The 16,036-nt window shown below is 39.6% G+C and overlaps 1 protein-coding gene across 2 annotated transcripts in view; it reads left to right on the top strand.

Moving 5' to 3' along the window:
- RERG (RAS like estrogen regulated growth inhibitor) overlaps positions 1–16,036 on the top strand; it is a 123,536-nt gene that overhangs the window by 3,814 nt on the left and 103,686 nt on the right. For both annotated transcript variants that reach the window (XM_060194428.1, XM_007533149.3), the window contains exon 2: positions 356–518. In XM_060194428.1, the coding sequence (XP_060050411.1) occupies positions 458–518 (61 nt within the window). In that variant the 5' untranslated portion in view covers positions 356–457. The remainder of the gene's footprint in view (positions 1–355; positions 519–16,036) is intronic.

Raw genomic sequence — 16,036 nt, 5'->3', positions numbered from 1 at the left:
TGTGCTGGAAATTTATGGACACATGGGAAAAGCAAGCATGTGTTCACATACTTCAAGTATTTGCTATCAATTACTGGACAAAGCAATAGATTCATAAAAAAAATCAGTAAACACTTTAGAAAGTCCTATTCTGTGTGATAATGCATATGTTTTCAAGCCAAACACATCTAAGTTCAAGTTCAGGATCTATTATTTTTTAACAGATTATTGTACATTACTACAGCATTCTCACAGGATTGAGGTAAAAGTCAAACATGAATAAAATTGACAAAGTAATTTTAGGTGTCATATAAGAGATGCTTAATAAAGATTCCTTTCTCCAGTCACTTATGAGTCCCCAAATCTCTTGTTTAAGAACTGCAGATTTACAATGATACGGTGAAGTCAAAAGCTGGGATCAAAAAGCTTTTCTCAACTCTTTGTTGGAACAACAGTGAATTATCTACCAACACCCAGCATGGCTAAAAGTGCAGAGGTCAAGCTGGCAATATTTGGAAGAGCAGGCGTGGGCAAGTCAGGTAAGAGTTTTGTTGTAGTTTTTGTAAAGAGAGAGGGGTGTGTGTGTGTGTGTGTGTGTGTGTGTGTGTGTGTGTGTGTGTAGAGAGAGAGAGGTTGTGTGTGTGTGTGTGTGTGTGTGTGTGTGTGTGTGTAGAGAGAGAGAGGTGTGTGTGTGTGTGTGTATGGAAAGAGAGGGGTGTGTGTGTGTAGAGAGAGAGAGGTGTGTGTGTGTATCTGTGTATGTCACTGCCTCTTGGTTTTAGGTAGAACAATGTTTTCTCATGTTCTCATTCTTGTTGTTAGACTGAATCTTTTCCTTTATCTAGAACTTGCAGTTTTGTACAAGTAACTTTTTTGTTCTCTTATCTATGAAAATACACAGCTCTGCTATTTTATCCACTACACAAAACTGTAGATATATCATAGATATTGGTACTACAAAGAATATTATCAACTATTTGAGGAAATCAGATTGTAGAAATTAAAAAGTATATCTTCTCTACGTAAGATTCTGAGGTTTCAAGTTTATGTCTTACTATGTCTTGAAGTTTACAGATACCAGAGAATGTGTCAAGCCTGTTAGACGTTTAATAAATATTTCCTTAATGTACATATCCTGATAAGAAACAGAATTCCATTAATGCTTAACACTGGTAAAAAAAAAATACTTCTATGGTCTTGTTGATATTTTTATTTTATAAATTTATTAATTAAAAAACTCAAACTCAGTTAAGAGTGTTATTACTAGTACTTCTGGGGGTGAATTTAAATGAACAAGTCCTGACTCAACATTAGTAATTCAGAGACATTTTATTACCCCCAGAAAAAATTTGCAGGGGGCCGGGCGGTAGCACAGCAGGTTAAGCGCACATGGTACAAAGTGCAAGGACTGGCTTAAGGCTCCTAGTTCGAGCCCCTGGTTCCCCACATCGCAGAGGGGTAGCTTCATAAGCCATAAAACAGATCTGCAGTTGTCTATCTTTCTCTCCCCCTGTCTTTCCCTCCCCTCTCTCGATTTCTCGCTGTCTGTCCAACAACAATGACAGCAACAATAGCAACAACAATGATAAACAACAAGGGTAACAAAAGAGAAAATAATGACCTCCAGGAGCAGCAGATTCATAGTGCAGTCAGCAATAGCCCTGGAGAAAAAAAAAAGAAGAAATACTTGCAAATACTTAAGATTAAGGGTAAACTGATAAAACTGAAAATGTAACTAGTATAACTTGAAAAATGTAGCTCAGATCTTATAAATGAGTACTAAAGGAGGTGCAAAAAAAATGTCAGGGTTATGTTGCTTTTCAAATTATGTTGCCTTCATCTCTTACTGGAGGACAGACCTATAATTGACTTTTGAGCATATAGCTTTTTGAGTCTCAGGAAAAGAGGCAAATAGACATTTAGTCAATGTATACATTTGTAGAGGGAAACCCTTTGGACCCTCCAATACAACAGGCGTTCCTTATAATCTTATGCAAACATACTTAAACAGTTTTAATTGTGACCACCCTCTCTTTGCCAACTTGCTCTCTGGTTTCATTTCAGCAGTAAATCTTCCCTAATCTATATCTCTTCCCCTCTCTTTTCATTTTAATTTTCTTTTTACCACCACTGCTCACCCCCCCTTTTCATCTACTTGCTGCCTGCTCTTGCCTCTGGCACAAACTGAACAAAGAAAACAGATAGTTGGCAAGGCAAGGAAACTGCCAGCCTTCCCCAGATTGAAGAAGTTCAGCTTCTCCCCATTAATCTCCTCTGTGTTTCCTGATGGCGTGAGAACCTCCTTTCTGTAACTGGTTCTGGAGAATGAGGAAACTGCTCCAGTGAGTGGAGGCTGGAGGGAAGGGAGTGGGTGGGAAAGCCTGTCCTGTCAACAACAGCCTATCTGAGAGTCCCCAGTGAAGAGTTCAGACCTAGTGCTGGCTGTTTATTATTCATTCATTCAAAACTTACCATAGGCAGTCAGTGAATTTTTTTTAACTTTATAGCACTGGTTAAGATAAACTTCACATGGTTTGGAAAGTTAAGCATAAAAATTAGAACCTGGAGAGCTGGGTGGTGGCACACCTGGTTGAGCGCACATATTACAATGAACAAGGACCCAGGTTTGAGCCCCCAGTCCCCACCTGCAGGGGGAAAGCTTCACGAGTAGTGACACAGGGCTGCAGGTGTCTCTCTGTCTCTCTCCCTCTCTGTCACCCCCTTCCCTCTTGATTTCTGGCTGTCTCTATCCAATAAATAAAGATAATAAAAAATTAGAACCTAGTAGGTACAGCCATCCCTCCCCTACAAAAGAGCCATATGCCTCCTCCTATCAAAGTTGATCCATTAGCCTGAGTTCACACCCCATTTCCCTTTGTACTCCCCCAAATTAACTCAATTAATATTTTAATTATTTCTCTCATTCTCTGCCAATAATTTCCCTTTAAGCAGTTCTTTGTCTATTGCTCCATTTTCTTTTCATGTCTCCAAGATTATTAAATGTGATTCCTGCTCTTCCTGGCCTATTTTTTTTTAACCTCCCCTTCATTGTTTAGAGTATGCCAATCCTCCATTGTTATCATGCTACTGAAAACTGCTTTTACCAAGGTTGCCACTGATCAACAGTCAACACAGCTAGTAGGCATTTCCTAGTGCTGGTCTTCTGAGACCTCTTGTTTATTTTGTTGATGAAGCCAATTCTCACAGGTGCAAAGTAGACTCTCAATGTGGTTTTAATTTGCTATTCTCTAATGAGGAGTGAACTGGAGAATTTCTGCCTACATCTGAGGGCCAAGTATATCTCTTCTTTACAGAGGTCTCTTGTCACTATTTTACACAACCACTGAGTCCTGGCTAGGACTCTTTCTTTCCCAGGCTCACATGATCTCATGCTTCTTGGCTTCCTGCTACCTCTCTGATGCCCCTACCCAGCTGCTTTGCATCTAACCACATCTCCACATTCAGTGTGCTGCGTACCATCCTCTTGTCTCCTCACTTTGTATGCTCTCCCTGAGTGTGACTCCTCAGCGCCAGGACTGAAAATAACACCTGACTTCGAATGTAAATTCTGCTGACCTGGAGTTGAATTTGATCTCCATGGTCCTGTCCAACTCTAAAGGCCTATGATTCTGGATTAATGAATCTTCCTTGGACTGTTTTCTCTATCCACCTTATTTATTCTATCATGCTTACTATCATTTAGGTGAAAATGAGAATGACAGATTATGTGCCTTTACACAATTGCCTTTTTGTCTTTTATCCTTACACAGATATGGTTTCCCTATTTCAACACTGAATTGTTTCCCTGAGATCTTGTAACCACACCTCACATTACAAAGTAGTATACTGGTTTGACTCATGCATGGGAGATAATTGAGATATTTTCCCATAGTTCAGTGAGAAGAACTATATAGATTACACCCTATCAAACTTGAAACAGACTGTAGTAATACGGAATTCATGTTTATTTTAATCCCTTATTAGTATGGATAAATGATGTCTCTGTCTAGTCCTTCACCTTCCAATTTTACAGACTGTATCTGTATTCTAAGAAACATATGTTTCCTTCAGTTCTGCAAGAATATCAGTCATTACTCAAATGCTTTCCCTGAAATAGCCATGATCTTCCCATGGGCTCAAACAATCCTTGTTTCTCTTTACATATCCATGAAGGGACGCATTCCTAGGGGGTCCAGCTTGAGATTTTGGAATAATAGAAATAGGTCTCTGACTTGATCAGTCTGTGAGGATTGCTTCAAAGGTCTCAAAGCTTAACAGTGTAATCTACTTTTCCCCCACATTCAATAACAAGTTGGGTTTGGATTAAATATATTCATCTTGCCCTTTTACTAAATGAGACTACTATTACTGGAAATCAAAAAGCATGAGCTCTAGAACTGACACTAGTAGGTCTGACTCCTAGTTTTACACCGTTTAACTGTGCAAACTTGCTAACTCTGGCAAAATACTTAACTTCTCTTTCCTCAACTGTAAATAGAATATACCAGTGTGTGTATCAAAGAGTTGTTAGCATTGAATGAGTTATTAAATGCAATTGATATAGCACCTTGTACATAGTAAATGCACAAATTATAGTTTCTATTATGATTTCTTGAGGTACCCTCATATAATTTGTAAATTCTATGGTGAGGCATGGAATGACTGACATAGTAACATTTTGATAGATCTTTGTTTTCAATAAAAGGAAGCATACAAGACCAGAAGTCTACATTGCTACTCAGCACATGCTCAACACAGAGAGACAGAGAGACAAGAGGCTCTCTATATCTCTTTCACTTGCATCATAAGCTTGTTTAATGCCAAGAACAGTTTCTAAAACCTGTGATTATCACAACATACTTCCCATGGCTGATGTCTTAGAAAATGTATATAGAAGTCATAAATATGTTAGCATCATCCTTAAAAAAACATTTATTTGTTTATTTATTTATTTTAGAGACAGGGAGAAAGTGAAATAGAAGGGATAGAGAGGGGGAGAGAGAGACACCTGCAGCACTGTTCCGCTGCTCGTGGAGCTTTGCTCCTGCTGGTGAGGACTAGGGACTTGAACCCAGGTCCTCACACATTGTAATAATGTACTTTCAACCAAGTGCACCACCTCCCAGGCCCCATCAACAACACTCTTGAATTTGTAAACAAGTGCTTCTGGGAAGTGATAAATGGTTTCCTAAATCCAGGTAAGAGGTCTTCTTTCAAACAGAATTTCACATTTTTAGCTGACAGGCAGACCACAGAAGTGTCAGCACAGGCAGCATTAAACAAAGTGTCAATTGCTAAGAAGCAATGATAATATATATGGGGAGGGCAGTATTTGTGTTCCTTAGCATTGGGAGGATTTACCTGGCTATTCTGTCTCTAGGTGAGTGTTCTGGCTGAGGGACTTCGTAGCTGTGCATGGTGAGGTCTGTGGGGTTGCTGCAGAGTGTAGAGCAACAAATCCTCTGCCCATTTCATCTTCTGCCCCAAAGATAAAGCATAACTGACATGGCATATAAGACACAGATTTCCTTACATGTGTCTGTCAATCTCTGAGTTGACAGGCTCCAAAGAATTAAGTCAGATCTGCCCTAAAACCTAGAACACACATCGTGTTTACTTAAATGCTTCCTGTAGTCATCCTATTCAAATTGATAGTGTGTGTGGGAGAGGCTGCAAAGAAAAACAACAGAAATTTGAAATTTAGTTTCACAGCTGACATTCTCATTTTAGAATTGAAATATAGTGTGTCATAGCTAAATATATTTATTGAAAGGGCTAGTTTCCCTGTTGAGTAATGCTATCCTCTAATTCAAATGCCAATTGATGCATTCATCCATAAAGGTTTAAGTTAACACACTCAATTGCTGGGCTATAAATTGAGTGTCAAATACAAACAACATTGGGAGTTTTTTTTCCCCCCCTTGGCACAAGGACAAGTGATTTATTTTTTCTATTTTTGCTTATTTATGCCTATCTAACCTCCCCCCATTGTAAAAGGTTTTGAAAAGCCTTTATTTTATTTTATTTTTAATTACAACGGGGGAAACTCTTAACTTTTTCTTTCTATTTTTACTAGATAGGACAGAGAGGAATTGAGACTGGAGGGAAGGAGCCAGGTGGTGATGCACCTGGTTGAGCACACATTACAGTGTGCAAGGACTCAGGTTCAAGACCTACAGGGGGAAAGCTTCATGAGTGGTGAAGCAGGGCTGCGGGTGTTTCTGTCTCTCTATCTTCTCCCTCGCTCTTGATTTCTGCCTGTCTCTATCCAATAAGTAAACAAACATAATAAAAATATTTTAGAGAGGGAGGGGAAGACAGATAGATAGACACCTGCAGACTAGCATCTCCCCTGCAGAGAGAAGTGAGGGATCAAACTCAGGTCCTTGTGTATGGTGATGTGTGCACTCAGCCAGGTGCTCCACAGCCTGACCCCTGATATAATTATCTAAAGTTTTTATTTTTTATGAGAGAAGTGAGGAGAGATAAGCTCTTCTCCAGCATACAATGCTGGGGATTGAGTAAGGGACCTCATATATGAAAGTCCTCTGCTCTATCTCTGAGCCTCCTCCCTGGATGCACAAATCTGATTTTCTTTTTTTTTGAGATTTCTTTTTTTAAATTTTTATTGATAAAGTGGAAAGACTGACAAAAACCAGAGGATAAGAGGGGTACAACTCCTCACAATTCCCACCACCAGAACTCCGTATCCCATCCCCTCCCCTGATAGCTTTCCTATTCTTTATCCCTCTGGGAGCATGGACCCAAGGTCATTGTGGGATGCAGAAGGTTGAAGGTCTGGCTTCTGTAATTGCTTCCCCGCTGAACATGGGCATTGACAGGTCGATCCATACTCCCAGCCTGCCTCTCTCTTTCCCTAGTGGGGCAGGGCTCTGGGGAAGCGGAGCTCCAGGACACATGGGTGGGGTTGTCTGCCCAGGGTCCAGCTAGTATTTCTGATTTTCAATGTGACTGTTCTAATAAGCATCAGGTTCTCCTTTAACATACATATGTACTTTGTGACAGGAGTATGTTGATGAGGTGTCACTATACTAAATAAAAACAAAATGGCTAGCTAGCATCTTGGGTATGTCAGTTTCCTTATGCTCTTTATGTTTTACAACTTTTCTCATTTGCCCCTTTCATACACACTTCACTGTGCAGTTTGAAGCTGCTTTAGCATCGCTGTCAAAGTACTTCTAAAAGAAGAAGACAAGGTGCGCAAGGACTCAAGTTCAAGGTCCCAGTCTGCAGGGGGGAAGCTTCGTGAGCAGTGAAGCAGTGCTTACAACCATCACTCATTCTCTCTCCCTCCCTAACCCCTTCCTTCTCAATCTTTCTGTCTCTACCCAATAAATTAATTAATTAATTAATTAATTAAATATTTTAAATACTGCCCTTAAAATAAGAATGAATCAGGGGGTTGGGTTTCTAGAAGCAACATAACTGTGATTACTTTACATGCTTTGTAAATTATGTAAACTATTTATAAAAGGTAATATTAACCTTTAATATCTAGGTATATGTTAGTCTAAAATGATCCCACCCTGTACCCTGCAAGAAACCTTTGGTGACTAAACTGGACTCTCTGGTCAAAGATACAATAAGTGAGTCAGTGGCTTTAGTGACACCTAGGCTTCAGGTCCAGTGTGAGGACCGGGGGTAACTGGACTGGCCTCAGGAGCAGGGTCCGCCATGGAGATGTGAACACTGCCAGCAGCCCTGTCCACTCTGTGTGCCTGCTGACAGCCATAACTACCTTTTAAACTTCTTGGTCACCCTTGTTCTAAGAGTAGATCATCACAATGATAAGTTTTCTTGAACAGTGTATATAGGTAACAAGAAGGACAATCTGTATTCCAGGGGGTACAGAACTACCCAAAACCCCAGAGAGAAGGAGACAGAGACAGAGAGAGAGAGACATTAACACCTTTCCTAGATGGTTGGTGAAACTGAAGGGTTATGAGAAATGACACCTATCAGTTTCTTATATTGTTGGTGTTTACGGGGATAGTAATTTGTTTAAAAGGACTGGGTCAAAGGGAGGACGGTGGCAATGAAGGAAATTTTGATGGGGCTAGAGACACAGCCACTTTTTATCATAAAACTTGGTGGTATGGTTAATTGGGGTGTTCAATAATTTACTGTTTTCTTTACCTGTAAAGGTTAAAAAGCAAAAGAAGGCACAGAGCCTGATAGGATAAAGGTTGTTATCCCGATACCTAATGATAGATATAATGTGTAAGTCATACTTATATTTTTTATGTGCCTAGAAAGAAGAATAAAGCTGAGTGATGATGTTTTGAATACTTAAAAAATAAAAAGTATTAACATAATAAAAACCTGTTGCCTCAGGCCTGAAAGATAGCATATCCTATTAGGGCTCCAACTTGCATACCAGAGGCATCAGATGCTGAAAGTTCAATCCACAGCAACACCTTATACCAAATATGGTCTCCTTATTTTCTCATTCTTTATCTCACAACAAAATTAATGAATAGGTTTTTTAATTAAGTAGCTCACTTGGGTAGCATGTTGTTTTGCCAAGCCGTGTGTGTGGCCCAGGTTCAAGCCCACCCCCCACCCTGCCCCCCAACAATGAAGGAGTGGTGTTTTGATAGGTAAACATTATGTAGGTTGATAATGAGCAATTCTAAGCCTTTTTCCTTAAAAATATAATTATGGAGGAAATAATACTGGAAAGCAAAACAAAAGGAATTTTTTTTACTGTTGAAATATGTTAAACTGTTATTTATTTCAATTGATAAATTTATTTATTAAATATTTTACTGTAGCTAAATATCAGTCACTTATCTATTGTTCATATATATATATTTATATTATTATTTTTTTTTGCCTCCAGGGTTATTGCTGGGGCTCAATGCCTGCACCACAAATCCACTGCTCCTGGAGGCCATTTTTTCCCTTTTGTTACCCTGGTTGTTTTTATGGTTGTTGTGGTAATTATTATTGCTGTCATCGATGTCATTGTTTTTGGATAGGACAGAGAGAAATGGAGAGAGGAGGGGAAAACAGAGAGGGGGAGAGAAAGATAGACACCTGCAGACCTGCTTCACCGCCTGTGAAATGACTCCCCTACAGGTGGGGAGTGGGGGGCTCGAACCGGGATCCTTATGCCAGTCCTTGCACTTTGCGCCACCTGCGCTTAATCCTCTGTGCTACCGCCGACCTCCTACTGGTTATATTTTTATCCTGATTTGTTTTCTTGGCAACTTACAAGGACTGGACTAACCCTGAGAGAAGGGAGTTAAGAAAATTTTAAATCATCCTCGTAACTTCCCTTTTTACTCCTGGTATGACTCCAACTTGTGGGTTTGGGAAATTCAGCCAAAATATTTAAGGTGGTACAGACTTTGAAGCCAAAATTCCAGTGTAAATGCATCTCTGTTGCTACAGCTGCCTTTGAAAATTGATGTGGTTGCAGCAAAACAACTATAATTTCTTCCATTCCATTAAAAAATGAAAGCAGTTATATTGTAAAGACAAGGCAGCCTGAAATAGCTTATTTCAGCATAGGATAAGCAAATATATAAAGCTAATATAGGTATCTATTATTGGTATCTATGAGGGACATCGATCCTTAAATCTAAATCACCCAGCTTGTTGCTGCCACTACCCCAGGATTATGGGCCCAGTTTATACTACTCCATGTAAAATTTTTGCAACTTTACTATTAAGAGTTCTCATTGTGTATCATCTTTGCTCCATACCTTTTTAAACATCTTTCATTAGGAAATAAGTTGCTTATTAGAATTTTATAATATATATCTTGTAAAATCTAATGAGTGTTGCTTACATAAAAAATTTCTTGTGATCGATGAATAACCAATAGATATCAAGTCCCCTGCCCCTACACTGAATGCCTTGTCTACCAGTACAGATAAGATTCTCAGCAGTCAGGAGTCGGGCGGTAGCACAGCAGGTTAAGCGCAGGTGGCACAAGGACCAGCATAAGGATCCCAGTTCGAGCCCCCGGTTCCTGACCTGCAGGGGAGTCGCTTCACAAGCGGTGAAGCAGGTCTGCAGGTGTCTGTCTTTCTCTCCCCCCTCTCTGTCTTTTCCTCTCTCAATTTCTCTGTCCTATCCAACAAGGACATCAGGTCTGCTGGTGTCTATTTTTCTCTGCCCCCTCTGTCTTCCCCTCCTCTCTCCATTTCTCTCTGTCCTATCCAACAACAACTACCAATAACAACAATAATAACCACAATGATAAAAGAAAAAAAAGGGGCAACAAAAGGGGAAAGAAGAAAAATGGGAAACCAAAATAGAGAAAACTGTGATTAAATTACTAATATATCTTAGTAAGCTTACTAATATTTTATTACATTTTTACTCAACACTTTTAAATAATGTTTCTTCTCAAAAGTCTGCCTATGGTTTTATTCTAAACCTTCTTATTTGGCTTTTGAGATCCAGCAATATGTGAAAAAGGTGTTAAGGGAGAAGGACAGAAATTGTAAAGAAAGATGGCTGAGCTTAACATTCAATATTTAAAAAAAATAATGTGAAGTGTGTTAAATATCCTCTAAGGGAAGGGAAGACACATTAATAATTTGTACTGGAAGAACCCCAAAAGCACATCTCAGAAGCTTTGTGAAAATGCGGAAGTCCTAGCACATCGACATTAAGGAAAATATATAGGCAAGTCAGCATTTTTGAATGATGGCATGTGTTTAAAATATTGGATTGCAGGGATTTTCTTCATTATTTATCACAATGGGAGGGTGTTTTGCTCTTCACTGAAATACAAGATGTTCCTGTAAACTAAATAACTGAAAGAATCAGACTCCTACACAGGGCAAAATGCCAGAAAGCTTCAAACATTTTATGAGGGCAGATTGGGTAGGACTGGATCCCATCAGATAACTAGAGATCTTTTTATCTGCTTTGAATAATTCATGATTAATTATTGCTAGAGACTTCTACATCAATAAATAACTGTTCAAGTCTATGATGTTTCTTATTAATAAAGGCAACACTATCACTTACAGTTACCGGCTGCTTTTTGATTCCATAATTGATTACTGAAAATTAAGTTATTTTGTACGAATATTTGTCTTAAACAGTCCAGTGGCAAAATGGAAACCTTATATATAGTTTTTTCAGGTGCAGTGGAAAGGAGTTCCAATTAAGAAATTCCTCAAACCAACCACTACAAGATAACACTAGCACTTAGCATTTAGAAATGTGTTTTATTTGGGGGTCGGTCGGTTAAGTTCACGTGGAGTGAAGTGCAAGGACCAGTGTAAGGATCCCAGTTCAAGCCCTTGGCTCCCCACCTGCTGGGGAGTCGCCTCACAGTCAGAGAAGCAGTTCTGCAGGTGTCTGTCTTTCTCTCTCCCTGTCTCCCCATTTCTCTCTGTCCTATCCAACAATGATGACATCAATAACAATAACTATAACAACAATAAAAAAAAACAAGGGCATCAAAAGGGAAAATAAATAAATATTGAAAAAAAAAGAAATGGTGGTCTGGGAGGTGACACAGTGGCTAAGGAACTAGATTCTCAAGCATGAGGTCCTGAGTTCGATTCCCGGCAGTGCATGTATCATAGTGATGTCTGGCTCTTTCTCTCTCCTCATATCTTTCTCATTAATAAATACATTTAAAAAAGAAAGAAATGTATTTTATTTAAGGTATCGTAAAAGAAATTTCTGGGGGGATGAGTAGTGGCACACCTGGTTGAGAGCACAGGTTACCATGTTCAAGGACCCAGACTGAAGTTCTTGGTCCCCACCTACAGGAGGGAAAGCTTCACAAGTGAAGTAATACTGCAGATGTTTCTGTTTCTCTCTCCCTCTTTATGTCTCCGTCTCCTCTTAATTTCTCTCTGTCTTGTCAAATAATAAAGACTTTTAAAAATTTTTAATTACCATCAGTGTCATAGCTTTTTAGTAAGTAAACACTTCTGTTTGGTAACCTGTAGAATAGTCTACTTATTCTCCCAAAGAAACGCCTTTGTCTGTTCAACCAAGTTTATCCTAAGTCCAGCACAGCTATGTTGAGTTCCACTCATTCACCCAATTAATATGTTATATGTATGATCTGTACTGGCTGAAATGACCAATATACCAACTTTAGAATAATTTTCTTACAGTGCAAGGCTTCATTTTATTTTATTTTTTTATATTTATTTATTCCCTTTTGTTGCCCTTGTTTTTTTTATTGTTGTAGTTATTATTGTTGTTGTTGATGATGTCATCATTGTTGGATAGGACAGAGAGAAATGGAGAGTGAAGGGGAAGACAGAGAGGGGGAGAGAAAGATAGACACCTGCAGACCTGTGTCACTGCCTGTGAAGCGACTCCCCTGCAGGTGGGAAGCTGGGAGCTTGAACTGAGATCCTTATGCCGGTGGTTCTTATGCTTTGTACCACATGCGCTTAACCACATGCACTACTGCCCAACTCCCTAAGGCTTCATTTTATTAAGGAACAAATGCAAAGAAAAATATAAATAAATTGCTAAGAAATATTAAGTTAATCTATTTTTACAATATTTATTCTACAAAGATGTATCAATAAAAAGAAAAGCAAAACTGGATTACTCAAGTCTCACAGGTCAAAGATACTGGACTAGACATTATTCAAGTATTTTCAAATCTTCAGTTATTTGATGAATGTATAGGAGAGAAAGAAAAAGAGAGGGAAAGCTGGCTAAAAGTGCTACTCTAGAAATAAGATTTCAAACCATCTATGAATATAGTGCTTTTTATTTTATATATATGGGGAAAACTGGGATGCATTTACCTCAGATAGACCTCACATTTAGTCTCCTGCACAACTTTTTCCTCCATATGTTAGCCACTAGTTTAGGATACAGAAACATAAGAAAAACGTGGCTATCTCTACCCTAGGAGCAGAGGATAGAAAGCTGAAGTCCAATGGAACCATCAGGTAGCACACACAGACAAATGGAGGCATGCTGAAGCAAATAAAATATTCATGTTCTTTTCCATAAAAAATGCCAAATGGAAACATTTGATAAAATATGTGAACTGTAGAAACAAGAACTACTGCATGACTTCAAAACATTTACATTGGAAAAAGATTGCATATGTTGCCATCCAAAGTCTTATTCATGCCTGACTTACGTGAGATAGATAACGAGTTATAACTAATATGATTTAGATTAGAATTGGACTGAATAGCTTCTGGGATGACTGAGAATACTGAGGAGCCTGGGGGCAGCATGAACTGTTTGCATGTGGCACTCCTTTGGGGGGTCAGAAAGAAGACTCTGAGGTACACAATAATGACCGTCACAGATGCCCATGTCCTGACCTGCAGAACCTGTGAATATATGGTCTTCCATGGAATAATAAAAATAAATACTTTGAAGGTGTGATCACAGTGGTGATCCTTGAGATGGGGAGGTTATACACTAATTCAGGTATAACATGATTCAGGTACTAACATGATTTCCTAAAATGGATGAAACTTTGCAGGATGATGTCAGAGTTGGCAGTCAAGGAGTGATGTTGTGTAGAACTCCCAGAAGCTGCTAACTCTAAGGTCAGAGGAAGGGGACAATTCATCAAGAGATATGCTGGAATTCTGGAGGGTTGAAGAGTTGAGGAAATGGATTCTGCTCTAGAGTATGCTGAGAGGGCCTGATGACCAGTGCTGGACTTCTAAAAATGTAGAATGCAGTTAAGTGTGTTGTTTTAGGGCACAAAAGTAATATTGATTTGAATTCTTCTTCATAAAAATTGAGTGATCCCCACCAGAGTTTTTGGTGTCCAACAGTTAGAGACTACAAATACTCAGTATGTGCCACATAAAATATGATCTGATTCAATGCACACCTTCCCCCCACCCACCCCAATAGCCTGTGATAACTCAGGAATGGTCTTCATTTATATATATATGGGCTTGAGAGGAATCCATATGGATAGAGGTGAACAATGTCCTAGAGAATCCTAAATAGCTAGTTTCTAAGTCCCAGGAGTTGAGTGATCATTTAAGTGAGCTCTGCGTGGATGTAAGTTCTGTACCGTCTTGGTAAAGAACAATGGTCTGCCTTGTACACTATATGTGAATAGCTGTAACTAAACATGAGACTGAAGCCCTGCACCTGTGACTGAAGAGATATTAAGTCTCTTGTGATGCCAATCATGAGGAGGCTTAGTTACTTTATGATTATTAGAACCTTTCCCTCTTGCTACGGGCTCCTATCTCTTCTCAGCCTCACAGAGGACTGTCTAATTTGCTGGCAGCAACTAAGAATCATTACACACAGTATTTCTAAAGCATAAACTGTATTATGAATGCTTAAGAATAGTCTTTTCCAGGGGTCGGGTGGTAGTGCAGCGGGCTAAGCGCATGTGGCGCAAAGCGCAAAGACCAGCGTAAGGATCCCGGTTTGAGGCCCTGGCTCCCCACCTGCAGGGTAGTTGTTTCACAGGCAGTGAAGCAGGTCTGCAGGTGTTTATTTTTCTCTCCCCACTCTGTCTTCCCCTCCTCTCTCGATTTCTCTGTCCTGTCCAACAATGAATGACATCATCAACAACAATAATAACCACAAGGCTACAACAACAAGGACAACAAAAGGGGAAAAAATGGCCTCCAGGAGCAGTAGATTCATGGTGCAGGCGCTGAGCCCCAGCAATAACCCTGGAGGCAAAAAGAAAAAGAAGATAGTGTTTTAGTCTTTTCCCTCCAGTATTATTATGTATAACATACAATTTTCTATTTTTTTATTAGTGATTTAATGTTGACTGACAAAATTACACGTCAACAGGTATATAACTCCATACCATTCTCACCACCAGAGTTCTGAATCCCCAGTCCCTCCACTGAAAATCACTGCAGTTCTCCCAAGGTTACAGACATGAGTTGATTATCATCTCTACAACAATCTTTCTAGATTTGTACACAATTGCCCCCCTTTTCTTCCAGGTCCAGCCTCTCTTCCTCTCCAAGCCACACATAACCTTATTGCTACATCCAAATGTCCCTCCCTTTTTCCTCCTCTCTTTCCAGGTCCTGATAGAGCTGGAGTTCAGAGCCCTCTTATTCTCTGCATCCTATCATTTCTCCCCCACTGGGAGTATGGGTCAGATTGTTTTGGAGTGAAGAAGGTAGGAGTACTGACTTCTGTAATTGCTTCTTCACTGGACTTGGGCATTGGTAGGAATGATCAATACTCCCAACCTGTTTCTATCTTTCCCTAGTTGGGTAAGAGCTCTGAAGAGGCCAGCTTCCAGGACACAATGTAACATGCCATTCTCTGAATGAGTTACTGGCAATAACTGAGGATTCACCACTTCCCAAGGTCTTAATGCACTATGAATCTGCTTGCTCCTGTAGGCCATTTTTTCCATTTTATTTGATACGACAGAGAGAAATTAAGAAGGGAAGACAGAGAGGGAGAAAGATAGACACTTGCAGATCTGCTTCACTACCTGTGAGGTGACCTTCCCCCCTCCCACCTCCCAAATCCCCCCCCATCCCCGCAGATGGGAACTAGGATCTTGTGCTGTTCGTTGCCCTTGTTACTATGTGTGCTTAACCTGTGTACTACCACCACCCAGCCTAGGGCTTTGTTTAGAGTAAATTAAATGCTTACCAGCTATAAAATCATTTCACTTGAGTTAACTCTTAGCATATCTTTGGTACAGTCTTGGGAGTGGAGTTTGACCTTCACACCCAGGCTTTGAATAAGGACACAGTGGCTAATAGAAATCCAAGTTCTAGGTTGCTTCTGTTGGAGAAATGCTTCCTCTGGGGAAAAAGAATGTTTAAGACAAGGAGACATTTTTTAGCAAGTTTATGCCAGCCTTGTAACAAGCTGATATTAATTATCTCTGTCCAGGAAGCCAGGGTTATCAGTCAGAAAAGCTGTGCTTGGGTAGAACAAAATGTTCTTTTTCCATAAGTAAATAAAAGTTCTACATCCACACCATTTCACTAGGGTGGGCTCATTGCCACATCTCTCCACTCTTGAGCTGTTCTCTCATTAACTTGAGATGAATCTTGTTCAACAAATCCTTTGCTGACTCCCAGAGAAGGTGTGAGTCCTTTTCAGATGTTAA

This window comes from Erinaceus europaeus, chromosome 7 (genome assembly GCF_950295315.1).
Source record: "Erinaceus europaeus chromosome 7, mEriEur2.1, whole genome shotgun sequence".
Taxonomy (NCBI): Eukaryota; Metazoa; Chordata; class Mammalia; order Eulipotyphla; family Erinaceidae; genus Erinaceus; species Erinaceus europaeus.
This window is presented reverse-complemented; position numbering and strand designations above follow the sequence as displayed.